The sequence below is a fragment of the Oryctolagus cuniculus genome, chromosome 4, assembly GCF_051225735.1.
Source record: "Oryctolagus cuniculus isolate XC-2025 breed Fujian yellow rabbit chromosome 4, ASM5122573v1, whole genome shotgun sequence".
NCBI lineage: Eukaryota > Metazoa > Chordata > Mammalia > Lagomorpha > Leporidae > Oryctolagus > Oryctolagus cuniculus.
Window position 1 is genome coordinate 3,908,851 of NC_142870.1, and position 10,959 is coordinate 3,919,809.

The window sequence follows — 10,959 nt, forward strand, 5'->3', positions numbered from 1 at the left end:
GTGTATTTTATCTGGTACAAGCATTTTGATTTGCATGGACTATCCATTTCTTTGCTTTCTATAGATGTGTGTTATGAAGGCTGAAGTCTCTCGTACACAGCATATAATTCGACCCTGGGTTGGTTTTTTCTCTGAGTTCGTTCAGCTGGTCTGTGTCTTTTAACTAGAGAATTTAATCCATTACATGTAAGGTAGCTGTTGGCAGATAAAGGCTTAGCACTGCCGTTTTGCTAGTTGTTTTCTGTTTTTAAGGCTCCTCTCCTCCTGTCTCGCCGTCTTCCTTGTCCTCTCCGTGCCGTGCGTGATGTCTTGCTGCCTGCACCTTCTAGCCTGTGTGTGCACAGTCAGAGAGGCACCGGCAGCCCTAAAGCAGCGCCGAGTCCCTGGGCCCAGCCAGACTTGCGCTGGGAAAGTGCTGTCTGTGTCTGTCCCTGGGACGCTGGCCTTAGATCTGAGCCCACGGCGCCCTGACGGGGGCAGCCAGTGCGTGGTCGGAGCAGGGAGGTGACGCTGCGGGAGACGCGTGGGCAAGGAGGGGGTGGAGAGCGGGCTGCGCGGGGCCGGGTGCAGGCTCACATCCCAGCCTCGCCTGGCCCTCCGTCCTCTGAGCTGTGGGCCCAGTGGAAGGACTGCCGTGGCTGCAACGTCATGTGGCTGCTGGACTCATGTCGCATCTTAAATCCCGTCATCAGTTCATGGTAAAGAGGATGGAAACCTCATTCGGTTCTGGTGTCCAGAGGCTGGACCTCATGGGCGGTCCTTGGGTCACTGGGGGCGTGTCCTCAGAAGGTGGGCGGTCCTTGGGTCACTGGGGGCGTGTCCTTAGAGGGTGGGCGGTCCTTGGGTCACTGGGGGCGTGTCCTTAGAGGGTGGGCAGCCCTTGGGTCACTGGGGGTGTGTCCTCAGAAGGTAGGCGGTCCTTAGGTCACTGGGGGTGTGTCCTCAGAAGGTGGGCGGTCCTTGGGTCACCGGGGGCGTGTCCTTAGAGGGTGGGCGGTTCTTGGGTCACGGGGGCATGTCCTCAGAAGGTGGGCGGCCCTTGGGTCACGGGGGCGTGTCCTCAGAAGGGGTTCTGGAGAGAGGGCTGTCGTGAGACCTGAGTTGGACCCAGCCTTCCTACTTCCTGGCCCACCATGCGATTCTTCCTCCGCACACACTTGGCCTCTGATTCCCGCCGTCCTCACAGAGGCCACACCACGTCCAGCTGGCTTGGACTTGGACCCCCAACATCTTGGACTTGGACCCAACATCGTGAGCTACGCACCTCTTTCCTATTTATAACTCAGTCTCCTCGGTTGTGCCGTTGTAGTCACAAAAAGCTAACAGGGAACACTGGTGCCAGGCACTGGGGCCGTTACCATCACCGCTGGAGGTGAGGAGCCCTGGGCGCAGCAGGTGAGGCAGGGGGAGCTCGGGGCGCAGCAGGTGAGGCAGGGGGAGCCTGGGGCGCAGCAGGTGAGGCAGGGGGAGTCTGGGCGCAGCAGGTGAGGCAGGGGGAGCTCGGGGCGCAGCAGGTGAGGCAGGGGGAGCCTGGGGTGCAGCAGGTGAGGCAGGGGGAGCCCGGGGCACAGCAGGTGAGGCAGGGGGAGTCTGGGCGCAGCAGGTGAGGCAGGGGGAGCTCGGGGCGCAGCAGGTGAGGCAGGGGGAGCCTGGGGTGCAGCAGGTGAGGCAGGGGGAGCCCGGGGCACAGCAGGTGAGGCAGGGGGAGTCTGGGCGCAGCAGGTGAGGCAGGGGGAGCCTGGGGCGCAGCAGGTGAGGCAGGGGGAGTCTGGGCGCAGCAGGTGAGGCAGGGGGAGCTCGGGGCGCAGCAGGTGAGGCAGGGGGAGCTCCGGGCACAGCAGGTGAGGCAGGGGGAGACTGGGGCGCAGTAGGTGAGGCAGGAGGAGCCCGGGGCACAGCAGGTGAGGCAGGGGAGCCTGGGGTGCAGCAGGTGAGGCAGGGGGAGCCCGGGGCACAGCAGGTGAGGCAGGGGGAGCCTGGGGTGCAGCAGGTGAGGCAGGGGGAGTCTGGGTGCAGCAGGTGAGGCAGGGGGAGCCTGGGGCACAGCAGGTGAGGCAGGGGGAGTCTGGGTGTAGCAGGTGAGGCAGGGGGCCCGGGCGCAGAAGGGGAACCCACAGGACCAGCTGCTGGGCGGGTGTGGGCCGAGGGCTGCACTGCTGGGGCGCAGGGCAGTAGTGGGTCTGCTGGGGACTGCGCCGGCGGCCAACCTGTCAGTGTGGCCAGGAGCCCGGGTGCACCGTGCGGCCCCCCAACCCCCGAGGCTGTGAGGGGGCTGGACTTAGAGGCTCTGCGTTAGTTTATGTGGTCGAGGGGGTTTCAAGACAGCACGGTGTCCAGGCTGTGACATGGACGTGGGTGCTGGTGGCCACCTTGGGTCAGTTTCACCCTCAGAATCAGAAAGGAGCAGAATGAGAATATTTGACAAATTTGCAGCTTGTTCAGGGAGCGAGCGAAGGAAACGTGAGTTTGGGACAGGACAGTGAGGGAGATGTGAGGGAGACGAACTAAAGCTCACTAAAGAGGCTCGCTCAGGGCCACTGCGTGCGGCACGGGCGCCCCATCCGAGCGCCAGTTCGAGTCCCGGCTGCTCCGCTTCTGCTCCAGCTCCCTGCTGATGTCATCGGAAGACGGCCCGAATGCCTGGGCCCTGCACCCGCGTGGGAGACCCTGATGGAGTTCTGGGTTCTCCGTGTCCATGCGCGGAGCCCCTGCGGGGTGAGGCAGAGTGGAATTGTGGGAGAGAAGTGATGTGGAGGCTTCAGGAGGGCAGGGCCGGCAGCCGCGAGCCAGGCCGGCCCTGGGACGCCTCGGGCCCCTGCTGCAGCCCAGAGAGGCTCGGGCGGGGCTGTCCCACTGTGTTCCCAGGACGCTGGTGCAGGCTTCAGCGTCTGCCCTGCCGGGTTTCGGTCCTGATTTAGGCCGAGTATTCCTCCTTTCTGTGTCCCTGTGCACGCCCCACGCCCGCTCGGCTGGAACCTGGGCTTTTCCAGGCTCAAAGCTGGGGTTCGCTGTTTCAGGGGAGACCTTAGGCTTCGAATTAGTGCAGAGCTGAGCTAAGACTCTCGGACCACAGAGGATGGCATGACCGTGTGTGATGAAATCATGAATTTCTGGGACCGGGGGAGGACTGCTATGTTGAACTCCTGTTGGACTTCAACCCCAAAGTCTTACTTAGTGGGACGAAGGAGGCAGACGTGTCGTCCAAGTGTGGCAGGGCCTCTCAGGGGCTGATCGGGTTCAGGTACAGCGTTAGCCTTGGGCACCTTCCTGCGGACTGTGCAGGAAAACTGACCGAGACCAGCACACAGACCCCCGTGCGCTGTCCGCTGTGCCCGTGTCACGCCCTGTGCCACCAGGACTCTGCCAGGGAGGAAGCTGTCGCCAGACGGGGTCCCCGGGCCTTGCACCTCCAGAACCAGGAGCCAGCATCGGCCTGAGCCTGCGTAGAGCGCGCCTGCCGCAGGGGTCTCCTCGCGTGAGAGACTTGAGCTGTGTGGGAGCAGCGCCCCCGCGTCTGCCCAGGCTGACGTCACCGCGGGCCGGGCGGAGAAACTCGGTCCTCACACGGCAAGAGTGGGCGTGGGCCGGCCGAGCTCACCCTGGCAGTCAGGTGGGGGGACGGGGGTGTGTGCCATGTTACACGTGTGTATGTGTGAGCTGTACATGGTCCATGTGCTGCGTGTGGAACACGTGTATGGCATGTGGTGTGCTCATGAGTGGTGTGAGTTGTACATGGTCTGTGTGTATTGTTTGCCTTGTCCATGTACTTGTGTGGCATATGTGTTGTGTATGGTTGTGGTGAGCTACATGTGTGGTGTGAGCTGTGTGTGGTCCACGTGCTGCATGTGGAACACGTGTTTGGCACATGTGCTCATGAGTGGTGGGAGTTGTGTGTGGTCCGTGTGCTATGTGTGGAACACATGTTTGGCACGTGGTGTGCTCATGAGTGGTGTGAGTTGTGTGTGGTCTACGTAATGCATGTGGAACGTGTATAGTATGTGGTGTGCTCATGAGTGGTGTGAGTTGTGAGTGGTCCGTGTGCTGCGTGTGGAACACGTGTTTGGCACATGGTGTAAGCTGTGAGTGAGTGCACACGCAGAAGCTGTGTGGTGTGGGCATCCGTATGGCGGCCACCGTGGGCAGTGACCCGACCTCATTTCCCCACGCTCTCTGCCCCCAGCTGCTCTGGGGCAGAGCAGGCCACATTAACCTGGGTGTCCAGGACGTCCCCCAGCCTGTGGAAGCTGGCCCCTCCCTGGGGTCTCCCCTCCCGCGGCCACAGTTGTGTGATGATAACCCTTCCGCTCTTGTTCACTGCAGCCCCGACCCCTAAGAGGCAAAAATGCGACCACTGGACGCCGTGTCCCCCCGACACCTACGCCTACCGGTTGCTCAGCGGGGGCGGCAGAGACAAGTACGCCAAGATCTGCTTTGAGGACGAGCTGTGAGTACCGCTGTGCCGCCAGAGGCCCCGGCCGTCTGCGGGCGCTCCCTCCTGGGGGCTGAGCCAGCAGGACCCCCGGCCCTGGAAGAGAGCCTCCCCGCCCTGACCCCAGCCCGAGGGGCCCGGACAGCCGCCCCGGCTGTGGAGGGTTCTGGGTCCCGTGCCGACCCGCTGGGCAGGTTCGTGTGACAGCAGTTAGAACACACCGCGGCTCACGTTCTGTGCTTTGCCCCACGTGTGAGGCCGGGCCCTCCGGGGTCCTGGGGACGCCCGCGCTCGGTTCACGGTGCTCTGCGGTTTCCTTTGGCGACCCCGATCAGAGCAGGTGCAGTTTCTCTCTGCGGAGGCGTTGGTGACTATGCCGGCCTCTTCAGTGTTCTGTGAACGTGTGTGTGCCGTGGGGTTGCGTCCTCTCTGCGTGTGTGCTGCAGGCCCTGGAGGCGTCCTTGGGGAGTTTTTTTTTTTTTTTAATTGCAACATCGATTTATTTTAATGAATGCAGAGATACTCAAGGTATATGTTTCTTTTTTTAAAAAAAGATTTTTCATTTATTTATTTTTAAAGATTTTATTTATTTATCTGAGGCAGAGTTACAGAGAGAGAGAGAGAGAGAGAGAGAGAGAGAGAGAGAGAGGTCTTCCATCTGCTGGTTCACTCCCCAGATGACTATAACGGCCAGAGCTGGGCTGATCTGAAGCCAGGAGCCAGGAGCTTCCTCCAGGTCTCCCACACGGGTACAGGGACCCAAGGACTTGGGCCATCTTCCACTGCTTTCCCAGGCCATAGCAGAGAGCTGGATTGGAAGAGGAGAAGCCGGGTCTTGAACCGGTGCCCACATGGGATGCTGGTGCTACAGGCAGAAGATTAACCTGGTACACCACAGCACCGGGCCTGGGTTTAATTTTTTTTTTGACAGGCAGTTAGACAGTGAGAGAGAGAGAGACAAAGAGAAAGGTCTTCCTTTTTCCTTTGGTTCACCCAAGTGGCTGCCACCACAGCCGGTGATAGCGGCCGGCGCACCACGTTGATCCCAAGGCAGGAGCCAGGTGCTTCTCCTGGTCTCCCATGGGGTGCAGGGCCCAAGCACCTGGGCCATCCTCCACTGCACTCCCTGGCCACAGCAGAGAGCTGGCCTGGAAGAGGGGCAACCGGGACAGAATCCGGCGCCCCGACCGGGACTAGAACCCGGTGTGCCGGCGCCGCAGATGGAGGATTAGTCTAGTGAGCCGCGGCGCCGGCCTGGGTTTAATTTTTGAGTGTGTGATACAGTGACCTGGCTCGGAACTAGCGTGTGTTCACAGAGCAGTGCACGGGGAGAGCTCCTCCTGGCACCACCCGCTCTCCCTCCCCACGTCCTGTTCCTGTCTTGACTCATACTGGTCTTTATGGGAAAGTAAGCTACATACATACATGTAACATGAAATAATCCACCTTGTGTTTTATATGCACTTATATGTGCATGTGTGTGTGTGCACACATGCAGATACTCATGTACCCTAACACAGATACGCACACAGATACACACATACCCTAACACAGATACACACATACCCTAACACAGATACACACATATCCTAACAGATACGCACATATCCTGACACATGCACACACGGATGGATACACATGTATCCTAACACATGCACACATGGATACGCATGTATCCTAACACGTACACACACAGATACACATGTATCCTAACACATGCACACACACAGATACGCACATATCCTGACACATGCACACACGGATGGATACACATGTATCCTGACACATACACACATGGATACACACGTATCCTAACACGCACACACACGGGTACACATGTCCTAATGCACAGATGTGGATTAGGCTGCCCAGGTCTTGCTCTGAGTTACCCTCTGGGGCGTGTGGGGCGGGCGCGCTGGGCTGGGCGGGGCCAGTGGGCGGGGCAGAGGCGCGGCCCCTCCCGCGGGGGGGGCAGTGGGCGGGGCAGAGGTGCGGCTCCTCCCACTGGGCGGGGCCAGTGGGCGGGGCAGAGGTGCGGCTCCTCCCGCGGGGCGGGGCAGTGGGCAGGGCAGAGGTGCGGCTCCTCCCGCGGGGGGCAGTGGGCAGGGCAGAGGTGCGGCTCCTCCCGCGGGGGGGCAGTGGGCAGGGCATAGGTGTGGCTCCTCCCATGGGGGGGCAGTGGGCGGGGCAGAGGCGTGGCTCCTCCCGCGGGGGGCGGGGCAGTGGGCGGGGCAGAGGTGCGGCCCCTCCCATGGGGGCAGTGGGCGGGGCAGAGGCGCGGCTCCTCCCGCGGGGGGCGGGGCAGTGGGTGGGGCAGAGGTGCGGCTCCTCCCGTGGGGGGGGCGTGGGCGGGGCAGAGGTGCGGCCCCTCCCATGGGGGGCAGTGGGCGGGGCAGAGGTGCGGCCCCTCCCATGGGGGGTCAGTGGGCGGGGCAGAGGTGCGGCTCCTCCCATGGGGGGTCAGTGGGCGGGGCAGAGGTGCGGCCCCTCCCATGGGGGGCAGTGGGTGGGGCAGAGGTGCGGCTCCTCCCGTGGGGGGGGCCGTGGGCAGGGCAGAGGTGCGGCCCCTCCCATGGGGGGCAGTGGGCAGGGCAGAGGTGCGGCCCCTCCCATGGGGGGTCAGTGGGCGGGGCAGAGGTGCGGCCCCTCCCATGGGGGGCAGTGGGCGTGGCAGAGGTGCGGCTCCTCCCACGGGGGTCAGTGGGCGGGGCAGAGGTGCGGAAGCTCCGTGACTGACGCCCAGCTACGCTTCAGGCTCATAGGAGAGAAGACGGGAAACGTGGCGAGGGGGATCAACATTGCCGTCGTCGACTGTAAGTGAGCGCCTGTTTCCTGAGTGTCCTCCAAGCACGCGGGGCCGGATGGACACGCGTGATCCGCCCGCCCGGGCCTGGATTTTAATGCGTCTTGAAATGGGGCGTTTGCTTGCCCTCGCGGGCTTCACTTGAGAGGTTATCTGTGCTTCCAGGAGCAACAGAGACCAGCAGGAGCCAAACAGGAGGAGACTTAGAGGAAGGCAGGGAAGGGCAGGCAGGTGACAGCGGGGACCCAGCGGCCGCGCAGGGCCGAGGCTCGGGCTCTCTCGGGTCCCTTGTCTGCGCAGAGCTGACACCAGCCAGTTCCCACCCCTGTGTGACAGAAGGGCCGCTAGGGCCCGAGAGGTGGGCCTTGCCCGTCTAGTTAGGCCCTGCCGAGGGCACCCCGCAGGGTGGGGGCCAGCGGCGTCCTGGTGTCCCTGGAGGGAGCTGACAGCAAGGCCCTTCGGGCGGAGCTGTAGGGACAGCAGTCCTGGGAGCCCCGAGGGCTGTCCTAAGTGGGAGGGAGGAGGGGCCGAGGCCAGGCTCCCACGGGGAGGGGTGGGCATGTGTGTTCCCACAGGGAGGGGCGGGGACCACCGTGTCTCGCGTGTTCTCGCAGGGACAGGGCTGTGGGGCACCAGCCTCCCCTGGCCCGCGAGCTTTACGTCGCCTGCTCTGTTCCAGACGCCACGGGGAAGATGACGGCGGCGCGGTACTTTGACATGTACGAGGGAGGTGAGGACGTCCTGCTAACTCTGGCACCGCGAGCGTCACAAGGCGACGCAGCAGCTCCTGGCGGCTCGGGAGGGCATCCGGGGGCCTTGGGCGACGGGGCCAGGGTCAGGGTGACGTGGCCCCTTCCCACAGGGCAGGGTCAGGGTGACGTGGCCCCACCCACAGGATGGGGTCAGGGTGACGGGACCCCTCCCCCACAGGGCGGGGTCAGGGTGACGGGGCCCCTCCCCCTAGGCTGTCCATGTGCCTTGTGTGTTCTGGGGCCACGGGGAGGAGACAGTGCGTGTTACTTAACACGCGCATGGAAGAGCGTGGCCCGCGTGCAGCCCGCACACCACCAGGGCAGGGCGGCTCTGCCAGCCTCCCCCAGGGCTCTCGTGGGGTCCCTGCCGCCCCTCTTGTTGGCGCTGCACGGCGAGTTGGTCACTGCTCCGAGGGCTGGTGAGGGCCAGTCCTGCAGAGGAGCACAGGCGGAGCCCGTGTCCCGATGGGGGCCCAGCCTTTGTCCTCCCCGGCCACCCCAGCGCACTGCAGAGGCGGGGACAGTGGTGACGGGCGGCCTCTGCTCCCCGAGACAGCAGGCCCAGGTCTGGGGAGGCCAGGCTGACCCTAGGGGGTCACAGCCGGCTCCAGCTCGTGCTGGCGATGCTGGGGGCTGCCGCTGGGGCCGGGAGCCGGCTTCGTGCACAGAATCTCGAGGTCTCGTTTCTCAGTTCTTTCCACGAGCTCTGGTGGCCACGTCGGCCCCATTGTTGTAGACTCCTCCCACCCTCCCCTGAGCACCCGCTGCCTGTTCTCTGCATGGTCCTCTGCCTTCCGTGCCGGGCCACTCGCCTCCAGTGGCTGCCGTGGAACCCACGTCACCGTTTAGGGGAGGAGAACTGACACACTTTCACCTGGCCCGGGGTGGAGGCCGCAGGGCTGGGGGCGCACGGGAAGCCGAGCGCAGCAGCGAGGCCAGCGCCGGCGGGTGCCTCGCTTCCCAGGGACAATCCTCCATCTGCCTTGCAGATAACTCGGGACCCATGACAAAGTTCATTCAGAGTGCCCCTCCCAAGTCCCTGCTCCTCATGGTGACCCACGACGACGGAAGCCACAGGTGAGTGGGTGCGCACTCGCCCAGCGCGGGCAGGAGAGGCCCGCTGGGCCCAGGCGTGTCCCGCACGGCGGTGTCAGGTTATCCCGAAAGAGGGACGGCGTCGCGCAGGCGAAGGAAGCGGGGAAGATGAGAGATGTGCACGTGGGGCGAGCAGGGACACTGCGTCCACGGCCGGGTGGAGGCCGAGGCCGCGAGGGCCGGTTCCCCAGGTGTTTATCATCCACGGTGACCGATCCGTTCACCGTAAAACGTGCCGTTTCCTGCAGGCGGGATTTCCTGCCGAGGGGGTTTAACCAGTGCAGCCGGGAGCAGTGGGGGCTTCGCTGTTCGCAGGACGCTGGGGTGAAGAGGGCAGTCCCGACGTGCAGGGGTCCCCAGGGGCACGGAGTATTCCCCGGGCAGCGACGGCCCCCTCGCTGTTCCCCGGAGCCCACACGGTTCCTTAGCTGCCCAGCATCGTCCGCTGCCCGTAGCTCTGACGTAACGGGCCGCTCAGCTCTGCGGTGGGCCAGGCGCGCCTTCCACAGACACAGGTACCAGGGTCCCTCAGCACAGCCTCTGGGGCACAGCGAGAGGAATGCAGGATCCGGAGGAAGGAGAGCAGGTCACTCCCCGGGGGGCGTGCGGGCTGCACTTCCGGAGTGCCCCAGGTGGGCGGGCAAAGCCAGAGCCCGCCGTCCTCGGGATCAGCTGACCTCCGGCCGGGAGAGCGAGAGCCAGGGTGGGACGTGGAGAAGGATGACGGGCCAGTGAGGGGCCGAGGCACACGCATGTGCCCACGTGCTCACGTGCACCCCTGTGCGTGCACACACGCGGGGCCCCACCAGGAGATGCTGGTTCAGGCCGGCGCTGCCCAGGCGTGTGCTCCTCCGCAGCCTGGGCGCTTTCACCCTCCGGGTGCTTCCTGGAGCTGGGACGTCCCGGGTGGGGCTGTGACCGCGGCGTCCCCAGGGGCAGCATCCCTCGGCCAGGGAGACCCCCCAGGGGCAGCATCCCTCGGCCAGGGAGACCCCCAGGGGCAGCATCCCTCGGCCAGGGAGACCCCCAGGGGCAGCATCCCTCGGCCAGGGAGACCCCCAGGGGCAGCATCCCTCGGCCAGGGAGACCCCCAGGGGCAGCATCCCTCGGCCAGGGAGACCCCCAGGGGCAGCATCCCTCGGCCAGGGAGATCCCCCAGGGGCAGCATCCCTCGGCCAGGGAGACCCCCAGGGGCAGCATCCCTCGGCCAGGGAGATCCCCCAGGGGCAGCATCCCTCGGCCAGGGAGACCCCCAGGGGCAGCATCCCTCGGCCAGGGAGATCCCCCAGGGGCAGCACCCCTCGTCCAGGGAGATCCCCCAGGGGCAGCATCCCTCGTCCAGGGAGATCCCCCAGGGGCAGCATCCCTCGGCCAGGGAGATCCCCCAGGGGCAGCATCCCTCGGCCAGGGAGACCCCCAGGGGCAGCATTCCTCGGCCAGGGAGCGCCGCTCCAGACAGGGTCCTTGGAACGCACCTGCAAGTGCCCATCTCACTGTCAGGGAAGTCGCACTTTGCGTCCCCTTCTCCTTCCTCTGCTGGCTCTAAATTGAGGTCCTCAATGCTCACATGGCTTGAACTTCATCTTTGCCGATGCTAACGTTTCAGACTGCACAAAAGGGGCACGTTGACATTCGCTGTCACCTTAGAAAAGGTCGGGCCACCTTACGTTGTGGGCGGCTGACGAGGGAGGGCAGGGACTGGCGGGACATTTGTGGTGTGTGAGGAGGTGAAGGAAAATAAAGCCAGGGCCTTGCAGAAGTGACAGGGGACTGTGCCTCAGCACAGGGCTACAGGACATGGCTGTGTGGGGTGAGAGGGGGACTGTGCCCCCAGCACTGGGCTACAGGACGTGGCTGTGTGGAGAGAGAGGAGGACTGTG

General features: G+C 64.1%; 1 protein-coding gene across 1 annotated transcript in view; it reads left to right on the forward strand.

The window, feature by feature from the left end:
• Positions 1-10,959, forward strand: part of FAM3B (FAM3 metabolism regulating signaling molecule B) — a 49,349-nt gene that overhangs the window by 29,326 nt on the left and 9,064 nt on the right. The window contains exons 3-6 of the mRNA XM_070073140.2: positions 4,321-4,444; positions 7,184-7,242; positions 7,912-7,962; positions 8,974-9,061. Of these exons, the coding sequence (XP_069929241.1) occupies positions 4,321-4,444; positions 7,184-7,242; positions 7,912-7,962; positions 8,974-9,061 (322 nt within the window). The remainder of the gene's footprint in view (positions 1-4,320; positions 4,445-7,183; positions 7,243-7,911; positions 7,963-8,973; positions 9,062-10,959) is intronic.